At 34.5% G+C, this 24,600-nt stretch overlaps 2 protein-coding genes across 4 annotated transcripts in view; one reads left to right on the forward strand and one right to left on the reverse strand.

Annotated features, from left to right (window-relative positions):
• The window catches only part of LOC105062275 (solute carrier organic anion transporter family member 1B1), a 57,361-nt gene extending 53,875 nt beyond the window's left edge, over nt 1–3,486 (forward strand). The window contains exon 15 of the mRNA XM_010946498.3: nt 2,246–3,486. Coding sequence (XP_010944800.1) covers nt 2,246–2,441 — 196 coding nt within the window. The 3' untranslated portion in view covers nt 2,442–3,486. The remainder of the gene's footprint in view (nt 1–2,245) is intronic.
• A 6,174-nt stretch (nt 3,487–9,660) lies between these two features.
• The window catches only part of SLCO1A2 (solute carrier organic anion transporter family member 1A2), a 77,321-nt gene continuing 62,381 nt past the window's right edge, over nt 9,661–24,600 (reverse strand). For all 3 annotated transcript variants that reach the window (XM_074357372.1, XM_010946502.3, XM_074357373.1), the window contains 7 exons: nt 24,384–24,548; nt 22,830–23,025; nt 20,728–20,890; nt 19,748–19,920; nt 14,974–15,038; nt 14,004–14,121; nt 9,661–10,412 (listed from right to left, as the gene is read on the reverse strand). In XM_074357372.1, the coding sequence (XP_074213473.1) occupies nt 10,196–10,412; nt 14,004–14,121; nt 14,974–15,038; nt 19,748–19,920; nt 20,728–20,890; nt 22,830–23,025; nt 24,384–24,548 (1,097 nt within the window). In that variant the 3' untranslated portion in view covers nt 9,661–10,195. The remainder of the gene's footprint in view (nt 10,413–14,003; nt 14,122–14,973; nt 15,039–19,747; nt 19,921–20,727; nt 20,891–22,829; nt 23,026–24,383; nt 24,549–24,600) is intronic.

Here is a 24,600-nt window from a genome sequence, read left to right on the forward strand (position 1 = left end):
GAAAATTATCAACTGGGGCTCTGGTCATAATTTAGTGGGAAAAAATATTTCTAGACTCTTCTGTACATAGGGAAATAACTGGATGGTTGTCTAGGAAAAGATAGTTGTAGTAATTCCTTAACCTTAAATGAAAACTAACTGCAAATTAATCAAATATACAAATTTAAAGTGTGAAACTTCAAGTATGAGAAGAAATCATGGTAGCAATTCTTTTAACTATCCAGGAAGAAGGAATGTATTTCTAAGTATGACTTAAATCCCCCAAACCATGATAGGAAAAATAAAATAAAATATTTTAAAAACTCTGTATCACCAAAAGTTCAAAGACAAAAGATAAATTGCAAAAAGAATTTATAACTCATGACATAGACGCAAGGCAAATGTCCTAAATATATAAAGAGTGCTTAAAAACTAAGAGTAAACCATACCAAATGCTGGCAAGGATGTGGAACAGTAGGAACTCTCTTTCATTGCTGGTGGGAATGCAAAATTGTTCATTCACTTTGGAAAACCATCTGACAGTTTCTTACAAAGCTAAACATAGTCTTACTTTATGGTCAAGCCATTGTGCTCCTGAGTATTTACTCAAATGAGTTGGAAACTTATACTTACCCTAAAAGCTGCATGTGGGTGTTTAATAGCAGCTTTATTCATAAATTGCTAAAAAATGGAAGCAACCAAGATGTTCTTCAACAGGTGAACAGATAAATAAACTGTGGTACATACATACAATGGAATATTATTCAACAGTAGAAGGAAATGAGCTATGCAGCTACAAAAAGACAAGATGGAATCTTAAATGCACATTGGCAAGTGAAAGAAGGCGGTCTGAAAAAAACTCTGTCCTGTGTGATTCCAACGATACGTCTTTCCTGAAGTTCACACTATGCCTGCCACCTGGAAATGACTGTCCTCTTTAGAACTCGTTACACTTTGTGGCTCAGTCATGGCCCTTATCCCGTTTCTTTCGGTTAGTTGTGTTCATTGTCTAAGGTAGTTTGCAAAGTAATTGCCTAAAGATTGTCTGAAGAGGAATTTTTAGAAAGATCAGGGGATTCGCCAATGAATACATATGAAAAAACTTAAAGTCACCTTATGATTTCTTTTGGATTTAATACTTTGAGGTAACTAGATAATTATTCATTGCTTTTATCTAGCATAGACAAATAACATGAACAATTCCTAATCCAAGGAGTAAAAGTCTATATTATAATATCAATCCTGAATCTAAACCTAATTCAGTTTCTCTCAGTAGCAGTCACGTAAGGAGAAACCCACATTGGTTTTTCTTGGTAGCAGTGGAAATTTTGGGAAGTTTAACATTGGTGATAACTATTTGGCATAACCCACGCATGAGGCAAATATATCTGAAGACTTTAAAAATATTTCTTTAGTAAAATTTGGTACAGCACAACATCCTGTTCCAATTTTAATAAACTTAAGCTTAAACAGCTCAAAGTTATATAATGAATTCCATTCACCTTCAGTTAAACCTGCTAAGTGTGTTCATGGTATCTTTTGCTTAAAGCTTGTCAACATTTAGTTAACGAGGCGAGCGCTTCCTAACCTAGCAGGTCAGTGGTCATCAATCTTTCCTGCTCACTGGAATCACCTGAGGAGCTTTAAAAAATACTAATTTCTGTGTCCCACCTTTAGTGATTTTGACTTAATTGATTAGGGGGTGTGGCCTGGTTATGGGATTTAAAAAAAATCTCTTAGGTGATTCTAATGTTCAGCCAAAGTGGAGGATTACAGGAATAGACCACGTCTGCCAGGTAATTTTATGCATTTTTGTTAAAAACTTGTAGTGGACCACACGGCAGGGTCTTGTGGACTGTAAGCCAGTAACATAAACGTTGGCTCCTGGTTCAACTTAAATGGATTCAATTTGATTGTCTTACCATCAGTTCATTGCCTTTATCATCTGTTCTCATTGCATGTGAGCTAATCTGTCTTTGAGAAAGTTAAGCATTCCAAATATACCTTATTTTTTGGAAAGCACAGATAATTAACTACCCTTAGTTTCTAATGGGTTAATATTCCTTTAAAAATAATCACAGATTCCTTCTGCTCCAATCAAAAGAATCACTAAAATTGTTACCTCAATATTCTTCGATGTTTTTATGCAAGATTTCAAACATCTTTTTTTTTTTTTTAAGATCTTCTGCATCCTGGAGAGCAAACATACAGTGTTGCACACAATTCCAAATGAAAATTGCCTCTTTTATTTTTTCTCTTTTCACAGAAATACCTTTTTTGGCTTGAGTACATGCTTAAAATTCTCAGCACTTATTTTATATGTTGTATTAATTTCTGCTATGAAGAAAAAATATGAAGGAAAAAACACCAAGGCATCAGAACCTGAAGGAAAAGCCGTGAATGAAGCAAACTTAGAACCGTTAAATGGTGATGCCACAGCAGACCATGAAACACATATTTAAGGGGAGAAGAAAAATTTCTTCTGCTGCTGGGTTTTTAACTAACATTGTATTAATTGAGTAGGATGTTATTTTTGAGCAGTTCCTGGCCCTTTCACTGATGATGTTCCACATTCCTTACTAATAATGGAGCAATGAATCACCTATGAATTTATGACAATGAAACAAACTATAAATGGGAACGAGAATGGGAGTGTTATGGCTGTGCATCTGGGGTTAAGAATAGAATATATGATCTATACAAATTTAAAGTGAAAGGCATAGTTAATATGTAACAGAATAAAAAGTATTTGTTTAGGTAATTGTAACTCATTAAAGCAGTGACTAGTAACTAGATAAAGGTGAAAAAGGAAGAGAGAAATTAATAGCCTAAATAAGGAGAAAAGCCTAATGCCATTTTTAAAACCAGTTTGGACCATGTTACTCAAGCCTAAAGTCTAGTATAACGGAGGAGTTATGCTATCATGACACCTGTCATTCATATATTAAGTCATATATTTTCCAAACCTTATGAATGTATAAGCTGAAGTTGTGTTTGACTAGCAACCCCCTGATACATTGTCTTCCAAACTCTCATTAAGATACTGCTGAAGAAATAGAGCAAATCAAAAATTTGCAAGCTGAGATGGTCAGACAGCATATTACAGGATGTGTTAAGTTTCTTTCAGGCTCATGGAAATGGATTAAGAAAAACTGACATTAACTTGAAAAAGCAAAGCCCATTTAAAAGAGGTGACTTCATTCCATTTGTCTGCTGTCTGGAAGAAGTGAGGTCTGCACCAGATCATTTACTAGCTGTCTTGCTACTGCATGGCTTTTTTTTTTTTTTTTTTTAATGAGTTTATTTGTTTGGTGCACAAAGAGACTTCTTTCACAGCCCCACCAGTAGAGCAAGAAATAGAGTAAATGAGAACACATATTTGAATATTGTATTTGCTAGTGATGGCAGCTTTAGTATAGTAAATGCTAGAAATTGTAGTTTTTATTCTTAATAGGCTAAAAGGAAAAAAATGGCATTAGAATCACCTGTGGAGCATTTTTTTTTTTTTTTAAAAAGAAGCTACAATCATACACCCACTCCAGAGATTTTGATTCAAAACATATGTGATACAGCCTGGACATCTCCTTCCTTTAAAAAAAAAAAATCCAGATGGAGCCCTTGATAAAGAGATACAGAAAACCAAGCCTCAGGATAGAAGAAATTCCTAAATATACCAAAGTCGCATAAGATGAATGCTTGCTAGAATCTGGGAATGAGACTGAAATTTATATGTATTAACCTATTCTCAAACTGTAGACCTGAGAAAAGATTCATTAAACACATAAGCAGAAATTTGAAAAACCACCCACCTGCTAGATTACTATGTGAAAATTTTGATGGGATCTTGTCTCATTAAAAAATAAAGAGAGAAAATTATGGACTTCAAAAAAAATTACAAAGAAAAAGACAGTATCTTGAATATTTATTTCTTCAACAATTATTGAGTGTCAAAAATCTAACAGGCAAAATGATATATAACAGTAAACAAACAAGGAAGGACACTACCTTACAGAGCTTACACCTTAAAGGGAAAGAAGACTATAACAAAATTAAGTTATAAAATTTTATACAATTATATAAATTGAAAGAATAAATTTATATTTAGAAGTCCAATGTGCTATCCATTGCACCACAGAGACACCTTAAATTTATATTTGTATGTGACATGTACAGTGAAGGAGAGGAACATTAAAATGTATAGCTCAGATTATTTGATCTACTTCAGAGTCCAAGAATCCAGGATAAATATTAATCCTTACTTCAGTAGCAGGTATTAAACATGAATACAGACCCAAGGGGGAAAATTCAACAGAGATAAGAATATGATAAGAAAAGGTTTCGAGGAAGCAAAATAAGGCAAAATAGTTAAAATATATGTTGAATAAGGTTGAAAGAAGACAATGGCCCCAAACCCAAATCCATGATAAAAAAAAATACAGTTGAAAAATCTATGAAAATCTGGAAGAAAAAGATAAAGAAGAAATTTGTGGAAGAAGGTAGGTGATTTAGAGGATCAACTAAAACACCAACCTAAGAAATCTATTTTTGAGGAATTAATCAGAGCTGAAAAAGAAGCATTAATCAGAGATTTAGTGGGAGAATGACTTCTTTCTATGAAGAAAGACTTAAGTGTCCAGACTGAAGTCTCCTTCTTGCCCCACATCTTCACACTCCCATCCTTTTTCACACAATGAGGTCTTTGATCATGATGTTTCTCTCGCCTGAAAAGCTCTTTTTTTTCCTGAGTAACTGCTTCTTGGCATCCAGATCTAAGCTCAGTCACCATTCTTTCAATGTCTCTGACTTCTTCACTGGTTAAAATCTTCCAATATATTCGTAGCAATGTAACACTTATCAAAGTGATAATTTTACATTTTTAAGATTATTTGATAACTGTTTGTTTTCCCCACTAATCATGAGCTCTAAGGTAGGAAATGAACTCTTTTTACCTACATATTTTATTTCCAGCATCTAGCTTGGTGCCTGACAGCTTGCAGATGCATCATCAATTATTTCTGAAAGAATGATACATGAATGAATAAATGAACTCTAAAAATGCCAGTCATACAAAAAAAAATGCATGTTATAAATAAGAACTAAAAACAAGATGGAAAAATTTAAAATAGCTACATTAAGTCATTGGTATGGAGTGATGGTTTCAGATGTTTTGAAGCTTTTCTTTAATATTTTAAATGAAAAATAAATTTGAAATGTCAAAAAAGTGTTTTTGACTGCTATCTACATGCTAAACATGAGAGGTAAAAATATTTACAAAATAGAATCTTGGCCCTTTGCCAGCCCACAAATGAGGTGGAGAAATAGCATGTAAACACATTATAATATATACCATAATAAATACTATAATAGAATAAAAATGTTCATGTCTCTCATTCTTAGAAACTATGCTAATCTCTTTGTTTCAATTTCAACATATGTATTTCTGGAGCTTTTACCCAAAAGAAAGTATTGAGCAATAATCACAATAAATTTGACAGTGGCCATTGTCACTTTCCTCTTGTGTGTCTTCTACCCTCCCTAAATAGACTTGCTCACCACCTGGAAACCAAGAACCAACCTGATGAGAAGATGATTACACAAAGCAGTGTGATTTCAGCAACACCATGGACCATTCCTGACCACTAACCTGTAAATGCACTGTTACCGAACTTGGGTTTGGCCACTCACCACTCAAAAGCCAATAATTCGAAAGGCAAGTGTTAGTAGAAAGGAAAGGTCCTTTAATCACAAAAGCCGGCAATCTAGGGAGAAGGCAGACATGTCTAAAAACCAACTTCAAAGATTCTGCTCAGCCATGACCGTTTTTAAAGGGAAAAATGGCAGCGGGGAGGAAATCTCAGCGAATCATCAAGGCAGGAGGTTGAGTTCTGCTCATTGTCCATTGCCTGCTGACTGGCTGACTCTCTCGTCACATGTTATTTTGCCTACGTGACCTGCCAGCAGGATTGCTAAGGGAGCTGTTGGGGGTAGAGAGCTAATCGTTCTTTAACTACTTACTTCTTCATTCTTCTTTTTATCTAGAAAAAGAATGAACAGGTTAGGAAAGACATGGTGTGCACTCAGGAGAGCATAAGTCAGGCATTAGTTTCACTAGCTTAGTGACCTCATACCTATAATTAAGTTCTTTCAGGGTTAGAGGGGAACAGAAATGTGCAAAGAGCAAAAGGGCAAAAGAGCTGCCTTCAGTTCCCCACTGTCAAACATCATTCCATTTCTATGAAATCAGTGGTGAAGTTCCATCTCCTGTAACTCCTTTGGGTTGACATAGGGTATTGTAGTCTCAGAGTGGAAGATACAGCCTCTTGACATGGGTCTGTAGCATCTTTTTGCCGACAATTTTAGTTGCCCACTTACCTATACAGGTAGAGCAAGCTATAATTATTTTGATGCCTATAAATATATAGATTATTATGAGCAAAAATGTTAATCGCATTCTTGAGGCCAGTTCTTGGAATTGTGCTAGCCACAGGTTCAGTGCTGCTCAAGATGGAGAAGCTTATGTCATGTCGACAAGTCTGATCATCATACAGTTAGCTCCCTCCCCCACCAAGTGACAGTTACGGTATTTACAAAACAACTCAGGAATGTGTATCAGGCACTAAGCCTGTGACTCTATTATCCCTAATCATTAACCGCTCAGTTTTGTACCTTGGGGGTGGGCTGGCCTGCAGGGTTCTGCTCCATTCCAGCACCTCTTGCCCCTAACTAATCTCTGTTGTTAAGCTTGAGGCTGCTTCAAGGTCTATCACTAGAAACTTACCCCTTTAAATTTAGACTTTGTCTCCATTTAAATTGGAAGAGACCACAGATTATCCGGCACTTCACAGTAGCAGTGAGAGTCCAATTATTTATAAGCAATTGGTTTTTGAAAGGAGTGGAAATGGAAAGCACAAAGAATATTTAGAAAGCAAGAGAAAATTTAACAGAAAAGTGACATGTCATTAGGATACATTAAATTATTATTTTATTTAGAAACTGACTTCTTCTGTGTTGGAGGGTGGAGGGAATGAAAAGTGCCCGTCAAACTGACAAGGCATCTCGAGACAGAAAATTAAGGCAGGCAGCTTCATGTAATTAATGGATCCTTTATTATAGGGTAACTTACTCACACGGTGGGATCTATTGGGATCAGGCAGTAAGGAACTGGAAGCATTCACATCTGCACTCCCCACCACCAAAGGGACATAGGTGTAACTGAGCAGGATCCTATTATCATCAGTGACCATCTGATATCTGCAATGGCACTTGGTGGCTGCTTAACTGTATTATGGTTTAAAGGGTTTTTCTCATGCCGTTGCTGACCAGGGTTGGGCTGGAGAGGAGCGAGGCTTGGGTGGTCCACCCAACCCCCTCATGTTGCTGTGTGCAGGGAGCATGCTCAGTGCCCTCCTCTTGACCCCAGTCCCCACCTCTTGACCCCAGTGCCCTCCTCTTGACTCCTTGTGGTTTCCTTGTATCCTGTTGTTCAAGCTGCGGGCCTCAGCCTGCAGCAGGAGGTCTCAGGTCTCAGCCGCTTAAAAGGCTAAAAGCATTTACCAACCTGACTTTAAACTGCACAATTTTTTTCTCTAGAGTTCTTTTCCATGGAGCCCCTTCCTACACATCCTTTGTTCTAGGTACAAACATATTGTTAGCCCCAAAGCTATAGAGGTAGACTTCATATCCAGCAGAGGGAAGGGGACCACTGCATCTGCAAAAGCAAGGACAACTTTGCAACAATTTGTTATCCTATATGTGATCCCCGTAGAAACTAGCTCCCCCCTTCAACTCTTGAACGTTTACTATAAAACCCTCTGCCTTCTGTCCACAGCAGGCTCACAGTCTTAAAGGCATTAGCCCACTGTGACCTCCTTTGCCTGGCAAAGAAATAAAGCTGCTTTTTCTACTTCATCCAAAACTCTCTCCTCAAGTCTCATTTCAGTAAGTGGGGTGCGGAGGCCATATTTGGGCAACATTGGGACAATTTTATAGTTAACCTAGGGAATGGAGGTGGGTGCTTGGAAATAAGACAGGCATTCCTAAGTCAAGATTTACGAATAGGTAACTAGTCTTATGAATGCTGGGAACATGTCAGGGAAGATTTTCATCATTGTTTGAGAACTAACAGAGCATACAGGCTATTAGCTCCTAGTGATTATTAAACAATATCTATTAACTGCAAATCCCCTGATGACCGAGAAGTGATTTACTGCACAGTACAGTCCTGGGTAGGGTCTGTGGAAGGACAGGACAAAGTGTAAGGGCCCAAGGTGGCATCAGCCTTAACAGCCGTACACACAGGAATTACGGACATCTGAAGGCTTGAAGAGTCTTGTAAGATTTCCTTTTTATTTTATTTTAAAGTAACATTTGCTTAAATTTTCCTTAGGGCTGATTGCAAAAAAAAAGTCTCATATTTTGTTTTTATCACACACCAGGCTTTACTTTGACAGCACTGTTTATAATGGACCTCTGAGTACTGCTTGAGCCATTTCTATCATTATTGTCCTGTATGAGTCACATATGTAAGTCATATTCATATATGACCAGGCTATAACATTGAGAACAGTAAAAAGGAAAGTAAGTGCATTGTTTAAAAACATAAAAATAATCTCCTCAGGTACCTACTCAGGTGTTTGTAGGATGCCAAACCTCCTGAGTAATAAATTTAAAAATTTGATACAAGAGTCATAAATCTTAAAATCACTTCCAAGATTTAATATGCCTACTATGTACTATGTGGCTGAACAAACTGAAAAAAATCTTAAGTATACAGTCAATAAAATAAGCTCCTTATTTCTATTTGTCCTAGAGCAGGAGATAATATTTATATCAATGCAGGTTTCAAGACCATGACGTTGTGTAATAGCATTTATTACTCTCACCCTAGACACGGGCAAACTTAGTGTGAAACATAACTGGCAATATCCATCTTCTATCTGGATGTGTATCATCCAGTATAATAGTCACTTTCCAAATCTTATCAAGTATTTGATTGTTTTTCCTCCTTCTCCCTTTCCTGTCCTCTTTTCTTTCCCTTCCTTTGTCTTGTCCTTATTTTTCCTACCTGAATAATTCAATCCTGAGCCATTAGATGGTGCCAAGCAAGCAGGTATACAGGAATGTGGAGTAAATAAACCTGGCTGTTCATCCTACCCTCTTGGACCGGAAACTCCATATCCTCCACAAGGCCTCTTGTGTCTCTAAAATCCTTTCAGACTTTTATTGTATCCCTAAGCTACAAAACAATTGAGTAGATTTAGTCTTAAATGTGCATGTTGAATTTTAGTAACCTCAGTTCCATAACAGAAGCTACTTTTTAAAAGCTTCATTCTCTAAGATGATGTATGGAAAATTAGTCTTTGTATTTTAATGTAGGACATCCTCAGTGACACAAACATTAGATGCAGGCGGCGTCCTGAATCTGGGAAAGTGGCTTTTTTGGGGACAATATCTGACACTGCAGACAGTTTTAGGACTAGTGTTTTTCTAATATTGTCCTTTCATCCTTTGACTTAGACGCTTGTTTTTAAGAGAGAGTTTAGTCACCACGTTTGAATTGCTGAAAAAAAAAAAGTCCAACAGTTTTTGCTACATGATTTTTAATTACCTGATTAAGTTTGTCAGTACTCTGAACAAAATGAGTAAATGTATGACACGAATAAAAAAAGGCAGGGAATGAAATAAGAGCAAGTGATGGCATATTAGTGAGTAATCTACTTTAAAAGAATCATGTCTAGAATGAGTAGGAAAGGGTAAAGAACAATTCCAAAATAGAAAAAGACTTAGGCTTCTGTCACTTAAAGTGATAAATTTGAAGAAAAATACTTCAATATTCACAGAAGATAAGAATTTCAGTCTCTAAATCAACTCGATATCAAAGCAGAAATTCAATGGCCTTAAATAGATATTCATAATAGGAAAATTTTAGAATCTCTTGGAAAAGGAGGTGTGGGAGCTATTCACTTATTTTGCATGAGTTGAAAGAGAAGTTGCTGTTTTAATGTAAAAATAAAGCTGGATCTAATATCCTGTTTTGAAGGTTATAAATGTCCCTCTGAGGAAAATCACTTCACCATCAGTGAACATTTTTTTACCTTGAGTAAAAAGAAATTTTTGATAAAGACAGGGACAAGTTACCTGATGTACCTCTACTGATTTTAAAAACAGCTAGGTTGAGTGTGTTGTCCAACTCTGGGAGACATGCGATAGCAGAGTGCTACAGTTTAGTTTTTAATTCCTCATCAACCAAAACTTTGGACTTTTGGTCCATCTCTTTGCACTCAGTTTCCTTCCCTGTAAACTTTGTCTCCAGCATAGTTTCTGAAGAGGCATTTTCCGCAGGTAGACGATGCTTTCTCAAAATAAGTAGGATCAAAAAGGCTGGAATATAGCTTGATCCTCTTAGTGCTGCTGGCAATCCCAGGTAGATGCGTCTATCAAAAAAAAAAAAAAATAGTTAAAACATATTGTATCTTACGTAGACAGTGTGGTGAATACAAATTGGTTTTGCATATTTTAATTTATTAATATTTTACTCCCATAAGGACAAAGCAGCTAACTGTTTTGCATGTCAAGCTTACAGAAGGAATTTTGCTAAATTCGCTTATTAGCAATTTGTTAAAATAATTTTTGGCCTTTCTAAATCCAGAAAATCCAAATTAAATTTCTTCCTTTCTAATCTTTTGTTACTGTTTTTATGTTATCTTTTTACATTGAATAGACTCTCCAACTTAAATTTAATACTGACAGTCATAGAGATTTTATTTTGGTATTCAATGAGAATTTCAAAGAGTCACCACTAATTATGATGTTTACTCCTGTGTTGTTGTTTTTTGATGATCTTAATTGGGTTAAGTAAGTTCCTCTTTTCTCTTCTGACTTTGCTCAAGTTTTAGTTATGAATTTGTAGAATATCACCAAATCGTTTTTCTGTGTGTAATTGTAGTTAGCAGAATATCCAAGATGATTATTATATAACAAACTCTATTTGTTAGCTTTTATACATTACTAGATTCCATGTGTTATTTTCTTGCATGCATATTTATAAGTAAAATCAGCCTATACTTTTCCCCTTGTACTGAACTTGTCGATTGTCAATATCAAGATTGCACTAGCTTTGTAAAATGTATCGGGACATTTTCCCTCTTTTTCCATTTCTAGGAATAACTTGTATAATACAGGAGTTATCAGTTCATTAAAGGTTTGTAAGACTTGCCTTGAAGGCTTCTGGACTTGATACCTTCGGAAGATGGGAATTTTTGACTGATACACATTTTTAAACTGCCATGAAAATATTCATGTTTTCTATATATTTATAGTAAAATTTAGTAATGTATACTTACCTAAAAAACTCTCTATTTAATATGTTTCCAAATTATTATGTCTAAAATTCTGAAGTATCTGTACTTGTATTTCCTGTTTCATTCTTAATAGTGTTTATTTGTGCATTTTCTCTTTATTTGCCTTTCAGATTATTGTTATTATATTTTAGTATTTAAAAAAAATACACATTTTCATTTTTTTGGTTACCTCAATGGTGTGCAGTATAATTATTAATTTTTGCTTTTTATTGTCATTTTTCTACTTCTAATATTTTCTTTTATTATGAAACATTTCAAGAATGCAGAAAAAGAGTTAAAGATATTTGTATTTACCACCCAGATCATTTAAATGATCAAATTTTGTCATTTTTGTTTCAGAACAATTTAAAAGAAAGTATTAATACATTTAATTCCCATGTGTATTATGATCCTATTACATTCGGACTCATTCCAGCCGTATGTAACACTGTGTTTAATTTTATAGATTTTGTTCCTAGTTAATTTTCATAGTTTTACAAAGCATGCATGTATCCATTCATAATATATATAATTATTTTATATGTTTTTAGATTTTAAATAATTGGTATATTATATTTTTATTCTGAAGATTTTCAGATCAGTCCAACTTTTTGAAACGATGCTCATACATATAGTTCTACTTCATTTATTTTTAACCATTGCACCACAGTCCAGTGAATGAACACACCACAGCTAATTATCCATTTTCCTATTGTATATTTATATTGTTCAGTTTTTCCTTATGTCACCAATATTGCAATAAACCTTCATTTACCATCTCCTTGTGCATGTAAGAGTTTCTCTAAATTATGTCTAAGGGTCTTAGACTACGCAACTTAGCAAATATGTTCCCAAAGTTCCTTTTTGATAGTTTTTATTCCCCACCAGCCATGTATGAGAGTTCTTGATGCTCCAAATTTGTGCTCTGTCATTCTTCATTGTCTATAGTGTCTTTTGTTGCAAAGAAAATCTAAGATTTTACATGCAGTCACATTTGCCCATTTCTTGCTCTCTGGTTTGTGATTTTGTTTCAAACCAAACCCAAAGCAATAGGATCATAAAGATATTAGGGTCTATTTTTGTTGGTAATCTAACTACTATTGGTCTAACAGTTATTTCTTTATAAACCACATGTTTATTTCTCTGGGTAACTTTTATGTTTTTCTTTATCTTGAGAGTTTGTAATTTCACTCCAATATGTCTATTATATTCCACTAGGCTTTTGAAGTTTACTTTGATCTGAAAATTTACTTCTCTGTTAAATTCTAGGAAATTCTAAGCCTTTAATTCTCTAATTATCTCTGCCATTTCCTCTGTTCTCTGTTCTAGAAATTTTCTGAGATATATGCTTTAATCTGTCCCAGGTGGATGGGTCACAGCTAAGAAATCCTAAATTTAGGAAATCTCAATCTTTTAAATGGGTTGCAAACACATCTGCCAATCTTTGCCCTAGAGGGAGCTATTATCCTCATCATCCTGGTCAGAAAACTCTGCTCCAGAGGGAAAGATCATTTACATCTTCCAGCATTGCTTACTGTTCAAACACCAAGATAGTTCAGACCAAAAGCCTCTGCTAACAAGATATTCAGAAATTCAAGGGACTCATGAAGAATTTTCTATCAACATGTAATTCTTATTTCTATGTTGTATTAGTTTTTGGTGAATTTTCTCATGAGTATACTTCACTGGCCATGCTAATTAACCTGACTAGACAAAGAATGGTACTAAATACAATAATTTTGTCTGAAAAAGCATTTAATCAAGGATACTATCAACAGGAATCTCCAAGCAGCAGGATGAAGCCAACCTACACCAGGGATCTTCGGTGTTCCTCGACTGTGATGCAAACCCGTGACGTGCACAGTGTGTCCCTGGGGCCTCCTCCGCATTATCCCGTGGAACTTTAGGGGAAAGAGGATCTGAAGAAACCATGAATCTCATGCTGTCTGCTCTCTTCACAGTTCTTGACATATATCCTTTTACTGATCAAGAGAAGGCCTTAGACTATTTTAAACAATCCTAAATCATTTTTCAGTAAATAAAAGAGTTTTTTCTTACTGCCCTATAAGGAGAAGCTAATACAAATTTAAACAACAATCAGGTCTCCAAATGGGAAAGAATGTGAAAATAGAAAGTGAAAAATAGAAGAGTTTTGTTCAAACACAGGTAAATATTACCATGAGTTTTGTTCAAAATCAGATCTATATATTAACAAAAAACTAAGGCTTTAAGAGAAATGAAGAACATTGTATCAGTGAAATTTAATGAGGGAGAATAAACATTATTTTGGAGATGGGAAGTGGATGGTAAAAGGCAGTAAAGATTCTGGCTAGGAAGATGCTGAAATAATGTAGGATGAAATGGGGATACTTGAGAGAGTAATATAGTTTGATAGGTACAGACTTGACCTTCAATGATGTATTGATTGCAGGCAATTTAGGGAACAATCTTTTGAAAGTCATCCATGCTTATATTTACCAAGTACTTTGAAAATATTGAGGAACTGAAATTCTAGTGTATAAGTGAGAAATGGAGATACAGTATCAATATCTGTTCTGGAAACAAAGCCCAAAGTTGTCAGTCACTTGACAAGGAAAATGTTACACATGAATGGTACCATTTTATGCCCAGTCTATGCTTAGAAAACAATTCTCAAAACAAACAAACAAACAAACAAAACTTTACCTGAAGTTAGTGGAATCATAGATCCTGCATGCCCCTGACTCACCACACTTCAAAGTTCCCCAGTGTAAACATGTGGAGTCAATTAAAGCTCCAAAATAGATAGGTGCAGGAATTCCAGCTTCAATTAAAAGGGAGAAAGAAAAATCCATTAACAAGGTAAGAATTAAGATACATTTTTTTGTTAGGAAACATTTTAATTTTCTCTATCCATAGAACAAATGAAGTTTAACAAAATATAAATCTACTGCTTTAAACTTTATTTTTAGAAATTAAAAGTTACTATTTTTCCCTTTTTATTGAAGTATAGTTGATTTACAATATTGTGTCAGTTCCAGGTGTACAGCAAAGTGATTCAGTTATGTATAGTTATAAAATATTTTTTTCAGATTATTTTCCATGGTAAGTTATTACAAGATACTAAGTTACTTTTACTGTAAACATTTTAGATGATAAAAGAAAGTAATCTCATAGATAAATGCAAAATAAAAATTATCAGTAGAGAAAAACATTTAATTAGTGATTCTTTGTATTTCTTCTCTGCAATGGTTTGGGCCAGTCACGGGCACACTTTATTTTAACAAAGCATTTCCTATTCCTTTGCTTTTCAAATTGCACTGATGAAAAGCAATTGATGAAAAGTAGAATTAAGGTCAGCTAGGTCTTTTCCAAGTAAAAAGGAGAAGTTCTGCATTTCTTCTTGTGCTTCATTCTCATGCTAATTACAGGGGGGAGGGTATAGCTCAGTGGTAGAGTGCTTGTCTGGCACGCACAAGGTCCTGGGTTCAAATCCCAGCCCTCCATTAAAAATAAATAAGTAAAAAAGAAAAAATACCTTCCACCTCATGCTAATTACAAAGTTCCACTTACAAGTGGAAGGGATAGTTGTTCCCGTTACTCTGAGGGGGTGATTTCATTTACTTAATATTAAATAGTGATCTGATGTGATGTTAGAAAAAATAACTATTTTTACCAAATATTCTTGTGCAAAATGCATGCAATCCTACGCCAAGCGACTTCTCTTCAGACTTGATACACCTAAAAAATAAATCCATAAATAAAAGAAAAATAGAGGTTTTAAAACTACCATAGTTTTTTAAAAGGACAATTTGTGCTAGTAACACACTGAGATTAGAAAATTTTCTTGCATGCTCAGGTCTTGGTTATTTAATGCCTAATTATCCAGTTCATAACCTACATAGGAGCCCCACCTCTGGTCCTTGGCATTTTATCCATCATTTTTTGCTCACTCATTTCTAGCTTAAAATTGTCAAAGAAGAATACATTTCACATGAATCGATTTTTTACCCCAGTATCCTCTTCTTGAGTAGTAGTTCTTGATTCTAATGGTGAAATCTTTTAGATGAAGGAAGAGAGTAAAGACATGAAGAAAGCTGAAAGCATGATTAAGTACTTGTCTTAACATAAAGTAGATATTAATACTATAAAAAGTTTTGAAGCTGATAGGCAAATGGAAACTGAGTTAAGAATTTCAATAATCAGGTTAACCATTTGAAAGATATAACTTTTAAAGCAGAAGAAGAAAATACGATACAATGGAAAGCAAAAAAAGAAGCAAAAAGAAAGTCAAATAAATAGAATATGTGAAATAAAGTATGAAATAAAGTGGCAAAAAGAGCTCTATCACAGTGACTGCAATCCATACAAGCAGGTTAAACTCACCAATCTCAGATTACAAAATCAGATCTAGCAAATTGTCTGTAAAGTGAAATAGAAGATTGAAATATTGCAAATAAAAGGAATAAAAAAAGGTATAACATGAAACAATGAACCAAAAAAAAAAAAAAAGCTAGAACTGCAATTTTAATAAGAAACAAAATAGAATTCTCTGAAAGAAAGGACAAAAAGATAAAGAAGAAAATTAAGTGCTGCTAATAATAGAAGTATAATGATCAAAGACACATTTACATCCTACAAGAGAGACTCCAAACATGTAAATTAAAAAACTGACAGAGTTACAGGGAGAAATACATCAGCAATTTTTAGAGATTTTAATACCCACCTCTGAAAAACTGTTAAGCAGACAAAAAACAAGTATAGATTTACAAAGTTTAGATAACACAATGAATTAACTTAAGTCCAAGGAATATGAAAACTGTATATTGAAAACACAGAAGTTACACATTCTTTTCAGAAACACATGAAAAAATCAAAAATTGAACATGTGCTAGGCCCCAAAGGAAGCCTCAATATTTCACACAACCCCACATCTTTCAGATTATGTTCTCAGAACATGAAAATGAAATAATAAAGGATACCTATTGAAATTTCCCATAGATATGGAAAGTCTATAACACACTAATAAACAAATTTTGGTTTAGTGGAGCAAATCGTGAAAGAAATTACAAAACAGAATTAAGCTTCATGGAAAATACTATTTGAGGCACAGCTAAAGTAATAGTTGGAAAGAAATGTGTGGTTTTATCTATATTAACCAACATGAACAAATGATCTAAGTGTTAAACTCAGATAGCTGCATAAGGAGCAACAGAGCAAGCCCAAAAGGAGAAAAAAAAATTTTAAATAAAACAAAGAGCAGAAAAATGTGAAATAAAGATTAACAAACTCAAAAACTCATTCTTTTAAAAAGAAAATAAAACAGAGAGCTTTTGGTAACAATGCTTAGGAAAAAATAAAGATGGTACAATAAAATACAAAAGAGAAAAAGGGAAAATCCTTTCAATACATGAGAGAATATTAGAATGATAAAAGGCTGTTACAAACAGGTACATACTAACAAGCATACAGCTGGTGTCGGCACTAGTATGAATAGACACTAACACTAAATAAAGGAAAATAGTAACCAATATCACTATCCAAATAAGCCCAAAGTGTAGTTTCACAGGTGAATGCACAGAACTTTCAACAAATAGATATTTAATGCAAGTAGTTACAGAAATTAAAAAATAGAAAATTAACCAATTCAAAAAAAAAAAAAAAAGAAAATTAACCAATTCTTTTGTAGGCCTAGAATGATTCCAAAACAAAAAGAATAGAAAATAGTAGGTATGTTTTACTCATCAACAAAGATACAATAATTTTAAATAAATTATTATTTAAACAAATCATATATAAAATATATCATGATTAAATATGGTTTTTCTTAGATTTGTAATCAATACAATATAAAAAAAACTATCACTTTATTTCACCACACTAAAAGTACTGAGTAGAGTCTATGTAAGTTTTTTCCTGGATGCAGAAAAATATATTTAATAGTTTAATACTGATTCTATTATTAAAACTCAGAAACTTGATGAAAACTGTATACTAAAAATCTACAGGAAGCATCATATTTAATGGAAAAATTTTACATGGTTTCCATTAAGATGAGAAAAGAACAAGAATACGCACTGTCACTAGTAGGGTTTAATATAGTTTTGGAGGTCCGAGTTGATGTTCTAAGAAAACTTTAAAAGCCTAAGATGTACAAAGTTTGGAAATGAAGAGATAAAATTTTCCATATTTGCATACATTTCTACAATGAAAACCTAACAAATCCACAAGTTACTAGGACAAATAAGAAAAATTGATGGATAAAAAGTAAATTTTTAAAAAGCCAAAGCATTCCTCTAAACCAACAATAATCAACTAGAAAACGTAAGAGAAAATAGTACCATATAGAATTACAAACGTATGTGTGTGTTTGGATATATATATATATATATATGGATATGTATCTCTTTGTAAATCTACATGGTACCATTTTGTATGTATATGTGTATATATATATGTGTGTGTGTATGTATGTCTGTGTATAGAAGCTATAAAAGAAAATTTAAATAAATGGAGAGAGAGTCCATGTTCACAAATATATGATGTCAGAGTTTCTCTGATTAAAATAGGGAATCTGCACAATCAAAATTCATATGAGAGTATAAAGATCCATGCATTGAGAGCTAAATCAATTTGGGAAGAAAAGAGTAAAAGAGTAAAGGTGAAAGTAGTGGGTGGGTGAGGAAGAGTTACTTTGAGACATTAACATAGCCAGTGTCAAGGTAGCAAAATCAACGTGGCACTAGTCTGAGAACAGACAAAACTGTGGGACAGAATAAGAGTGAAAACTAGGCCCATGTTATACAAAAACCTGCGATATGATAAAGGCAGCACCACAAACCAATGGAGAAAGGACCTCTTATTATGCTATGATGTTAGGAAAACTAGTTTTTTGGAGAAAAATATCACTGAATAGCTCTTTCTCTGGCACCAAACATAAAGATAGACTTGTGATGGTTTAAAGAACTAGGTAAAGCTACAAAGTTAATAGGATAAAATTTAGGGGAATATTTTTATAAATTAGGAAACCCTTTTTAAATATAACTACCCAATACACCAACTCTAAGGCAAGAAAATTGTTAGATTTCAGTACAACAAAATTTAGGATTTAATTTCATTAAAAATACTATGGAAAAGTTCAAAGAAAGATGAAAGACTAGGAGAAGATAATGATATCAAATAAACAATATTATATTAATATCTATAATTCACCAAAAGTATAGACATTATAATAGAAAATGGGCCCCCAAAATGAAGAAGCATCTTGAAGCAGAAGCATTAATAACTAGAAAAAAATTTGAAGAGATTCTTAAACTCACTGAATTAGACAATTGCGTATTAAAACATCAGTGAGCTACCATTTTACACCCACTGGAATAGCTGAAGTCAGAAAGTTCAATAATTTTAAGTGTTAGTGAGGTTATAAGGCGGGAGAAACTCCCACGCATTGATGGTGTAAGAATAATTCATAAGTACTGGCAGTACTTGGTGAATTTATGTCCACATGTGCCTCATGCACCAAAACAAATTATAGCACAACACTACTTGTCTGAATATAAAACACAAATACACATAAAACTTAGTATTTTACAAAGGAAATTACATATTTAAGAACATATATCTATCATACAAATGTGGATGCCTATGGTTGAGAGGAAGTGGGGAATGGAATGAGAAAAATAAAAATAAAGTAAAATGAAGCAAGAGGGAAATCCTACCCCAGCCTATGATGACAATGTGTTATGAACTGAGAGTTATGATCAACTTAACTCTGCTTCATGATGAAGAAACGAGAAAGCAATGCACTTTGTTTACTAGGCATGTTTAGGATTGTTTATGAGGCACGAAGATCAAAAGAACAAGGGTCATAAACCTAAGTGTGAATCCTGGCTCTGCAATTTCCTAGTTTTAGTAAGCCCTTCAGCACTTGTGTCTCACAAATAGCTTTGTTAAGACTGTTGAGCATTTATTATTATACCCAATTTTTAATTAAAGAAAAGCGAAGCTCAGAAAGATCCATCGACCTGCCTTTTGCCCTGTGGATATTCTTTGGTGAAACTGGAGCTTCTGACAGCTTTAAACTCCACTGCCCTACAGGTTGAACCACAGGAAATGAATGCAAGAACCACTCTGTACCCACGAAAATGACTGTTTCATATGGCTTACCCTAAAATGTAAATGTGTCTCTTCTTGTGTTAAACAATGAGAGGTTTTCTAATTTAACTCTACGAAATAAGGAAGGAAAGGTCAGCAGGGAAGTACCAACCGATGAACATTTTATACTGCTAACTAAAATTTTGTAAAATTCAACAGTGCTGAATGAGAATATCTTAACGCTATAGTAGAGCACTGAGTTCTTAGGTACCGTGGGCTCCAAGTGGCTTTCTTGGAAAAAGTTCCCCTACTAAATAGCTAGAAATAAATCTAAAGAAAGAAAATAATTCTTGTACCTCAGGAGAACCATATAGCCAGGTATGGCAGATAAGGAATAAATGAAACTGCTGACCACCGACAAGATTAAAAAGTACTGGAGCATCATGGAACAGTCACGTCCTTTGTCACATAGCCCAAGGTGTGCGGATGAATTTCCTGGTGTTTGAATGCAGCTACAATTTTGAAACATCTGTCGAAAAATAACATATTATCCTATTTAAGGAAGGAAATCTTGAACACAAATCTCAAATATTTATTACATCACCAATTGGATCAAGATGGAGACTTTATTCACTTTATTCTTGCATCCTTTATGGTGTCTCTCAGGATTATAGTGGGAAACAAAACAAAAGTGTGGCTTCTGAAAAATAGAATTTCTTCCTAAATATACTGAGTAAATTTGCAACAGCTCAGCTCTCCTCAAGTCACGCTTTTGAAAAACATATACTGTCTTGCCACACACTGAATATGACAAAATTTGCTTCATGGTGCTCAGTTTAAATATATAGATACTTAACAATAAACAAAGATTTGTTGAAAAAATATGTAGTTTATTTTAAAAACAGAATAAAGTCAACCCTTTTTGAATTCTTATGTTCCCAGGTTTTAATAAGAATCAAAATTTGTATTTTATTTTCATCACCAACCAACATTATAAGTGATATTTTAAGGCAAGAAAACATGCCCAATTCCATCTTCTTAGAAAGCTGTCAGAATGTGAAAAACACAGACAGCACATGTGTTTTTATACACAGGGAAAAAAAAAACCTAGCAAAGTCATTAGCTGGGTACTCGAGATCAAAACTGCCAAGTTTATCTCGGTTTAAAGTACTTTTAAATAAAATTATTAAGCAATAATGTCAACTGCTATGGAGTTAAAGATCAGTACATAGACACTGTGCAGATTTAAAATAAGATCTAGGAAATAACAGTTAAATCAAGTGAGCATATAAAAAGTAACTTATTTTCAGTAATAAAGGCCAATAGGATGTGTTACCATGTTTATTCCTGTTCCGGAGGATGTCTCACAACCAGCAAGACAGGCTGACATATATGACAAACCATTGTTTCCACATACTGGGTCCCATATTTTAGTTGGGCAGTTGCAATTCATGTTACAGTCAGCAAGGATATTTCCCATATGAAAATCCTGTTGCATTCTGAAATGATTTAAAATAACACCATGGATATTGAAAGAATATTGGAGCATTTTCTTTTTCTTTTCATTTCAATTTGCAGTTGTATTTCCTCTGCTCCCTAAAATAGAAACAGAAATCTTCCAGTTGTCAATGTGTGGCCTGGGTACTATAGCTCTGGCATAAAAGACACCAGTTTCTGTGATCATAGCCACTTTTTCAATGATTTCTTTAAGGTAAACAAACAGCCACTGAACCACTGGGGGTCAGAAGAAGGCAGGCGGGACTGAGAGCAATCAGCTTTAGATGTTGGCAGACTGTATTCCTGCTTGCAGCTGTATCCAAGCAGAGATCCCAGCCAGTGCCTCTGCCCATCTGCAGGGCTGAGCAATGGTCCCCTCTGGCCAGAGTTCAGTTGGCAGTTATGCCTGATTTGGGTCTCCAGTCAACCATCCATACTAGCCATGGAGTTCTGCTCACCTGCTGAGCAGAGTCTCCAGTTCTATCCACCCAGAAAGACTGGCCAGAGAACCTGGGCAACCAGAGAGCCCATCCTATAGCCACACAAGACCCCGGATAGTCAAATAGTCAAGGGAATCTTGAGAAAGAAGAATAAAACTGTAGATAATCACATTTCCTGATTTCAAACCATATTACAAAGCTGTATCACCAAAAACAGTATGGTATGAGCATAAAAACAGTCACATAGAACAGAATAGAAAGCCCAGAAAAAAAACTCATGCATACATGTCAATTAATTTACAACAAAAGAGCCAAGAATATATACAGTGGGGTTGAAAAAGTCTCTTCATAGATGGTGGAGGGAACACCAACCAGACAGCCATGTGCAAAAGAATACTGGATACTTATCTTACAGCACACACAGAAATTAACTCCAACTGATTAAGATTTAAATTTAAGACCTGGAACAATGAAACTCTTAGAAGAAATCATTAGGGGTAAGCTCTTTGACTTCAGCCTTGGCAATGATTTTTTTGGGTTTTCTTATGCTCTGTGTAATGTAATGGAAAGAGCCATAGAGAGGGAGTCTAGAGATCACATTAAAGTCCTGACTCATAACTAGATTATGCCTTTTTACACATCTGTTCTGGGAATCAGGATAATTGGAGATGGAGATAATCTTTAAGATTTTACCAATTTTAATTTTTATTTTACTATACTGATGGAGTTGAAGGGGTGTTCCATGACCTCCCTTGGTCATTTAATCCCTGTGAATCTGAATTTCTTCATCTGTAAAATGGAAAAAACAACACCTACCTTAAATGAAATTTGCAAGACTCAAATCAGATAATATATAAAATTACTTTTATGATTATATATTTAATATTATTCCAATTGCTTAGTCGTCAACAATGTGAAAGGGAACATTTTAGGATGCTCTTCATTTCATTTTAACCGATGACTTCATTACCTACGTATACCCTACAGATGAATTTTTAAAATTCATGTCACTATGCAAAACCTTCCTGTGAACCCAGATAACCCTCAAAATGGAAATCTGAAACTATTCAAGATATAGACACACTTATATGAATAAAATATATAAATTTATATATGAATTTCTGTATCATGTATTAGGATTCAGTTTTGTTAAGTTTAAGCCCATTGTGGAAACATGTAAAGGTAACTGAGATTCTAGTTAACTTTAAATTTTACCTATATGTGAGAGTGTAAAATAAATAGATAACACATCCTAATATAAACTAAAAGCATAGTTTCTTCACTCTACTATCTACTAGGATATCACAAAGACAAACACACACACAAGCAATCATAAACTCACTGACTCGGTGACATATCCCCAACCTCTATAATAAGATAGAGAAGGAATACAGATTACTGCCATTAGCTTCAATTAGCAAATGATCTGGTCATGTATAATTACTGCAGAAAATGTTATTAAATGTTGAAAGAGAACAACGTTTATTAGAAAACAACATACCCTTCATAAGAGGTGGTTATGCCAGCCACTGAGGAATTATCACAAATCATGAGAAAACACAAAAAATAGAGAAGATATTCAAATAAAGATAACCAGCATCCTATGTGGGCAGCTTGTACGACAGTAATCTTGAACTTCTTCATAATTAAACCACCAACTATATATCCGATGCATATTGGAGGTAAGTTATAAATACCTACAAATGCAAGTAAAATATTATGTACAAAGTGACTTAGCAAAGGGACAAAAGTGACGTCACATTTATCTAGTATGTCTTACACAAGCAACCACTTAGGTCCAACTCACAGTGGAGAAAACTGATTTAAATTTATTCCCACTTAGTTACATGTCACATACAGAGATATTTTAATGCCTCATAACATCAAAGTACATTTTGGAAGACTGTTGTCATTCATGTAATTAATAGCAGTAGATTGTAAATTTCTCATATGCAGGGTTCATGGTCTATGTCTCTTTTCTTAGGATCCAGGTAGAAGTAACAAGTCAAAGTTGACTAGTCATTTATTACTTTTCATTCTTTGGAGTGGGATTATGTATATAATGATTTGTATATAATGTATATCATATAATCATATAGAGTATGATTAGTATGATTTTGCAGCTGTTTATTCCCGCTATGGTTGTTAAGAAATTTGACTCAGCTCAAGGTACTTTAGAGGTACTTTGATAAACCTGTGATTGTTAAGTGGCTTTACATTTCATATTTTGCTGCTACTGACTAGTACTCTCCCTCCCCTAATCCTCCCCCCCAAAAGGGGGAGGGGAAGGGAAAAGATAGTCCTGTGTTTCATTCTTACAATGCCAGGATTTGCTCACTGAATCACATTCTTAGGAGAGATTGTTTAAAATGCACTTCCAAGTCCCATACCAGAGAGTCTAATTTAATCTGTCTGAGGTGGGCCCCAGGTATCTGAACTTTTAACAAACTGTAAAAGGTGTGTGAGTGTAGGTAGTGTGAGTACGTGTAATCTGAAAATTCTCTTTTCAGAATAGTGAAAGAAAAAAAAACCCAAGAGAAACTCAGGGTGAAGTAGACCCCCTGGGGTCAGTGTGGTGGCAGGAAAATCAGAATGTATGGGATGCAGAGATGTCTCAAAACACCCAGGGGCGGGGGGAGGGGGGCAGAGAACAGAGTTAGAAACCATGGAATTCATGAATTGGAGCCAAAAAAGGTAAAATCTGAGAGTGAAACACAACTCCTAATGAGTTAACTCTGTCTTGCTTTTTTACATGAATGAATTGCCAATCTGAAAACTGTATCTAATTTGGGCGTTCCCCAAGATTTCCTCAAATATTTTGAATTTGCATTCTGACTGGAGAGAGACAAAGCAAGGAGAAAACCAGGATTTTCTGGCTTCTTCCCTTCCCTGCCATCTCTTGAGTTCCCTGGAGAGCAGAAGGGGGAAAAGTACCAGAGACAGAAATATCTTAACAGATTTCAACTGAGGAATTTCCCAGACCCATCGTCACAGTATTCACCATTTCATGGGAGGTAAAAAAATGGGGTACCAATGCAGAGAAGAGCAAACATACCAATTAGAAAGATTGCATCTGAGGCTGATTTTCCATAGTGCTGTTCCAGATACTTAGGCATGAAGGAGATCATATTGACAAATGCATTGAACTGTAGCACACTTATCAGTATGAAAAGCATGTAAACTGGGTTGCATAAAAGACTTTTCATGAATGGTAAAAAATCTGAAAAGAAAGAATGACAATAGTGTCAAACGAACTTGGCTTTGCATTTTAC

This window comes from Camelus bactrianus, chromosome 34 (assembly GCF_048773025.1).
Source record: "Camelus bactrianus isolate YW-2024 breed Bactrian camel chromosome 34, ASM4877302v1, whole genome shotgun sequence".
Classification (NCBI taxonomy): Eukaryota; Metazoa; Chordata; class Mammalia; order Artiodactyla; family Camelidae; genus Camelus; species Camelus bactrianus.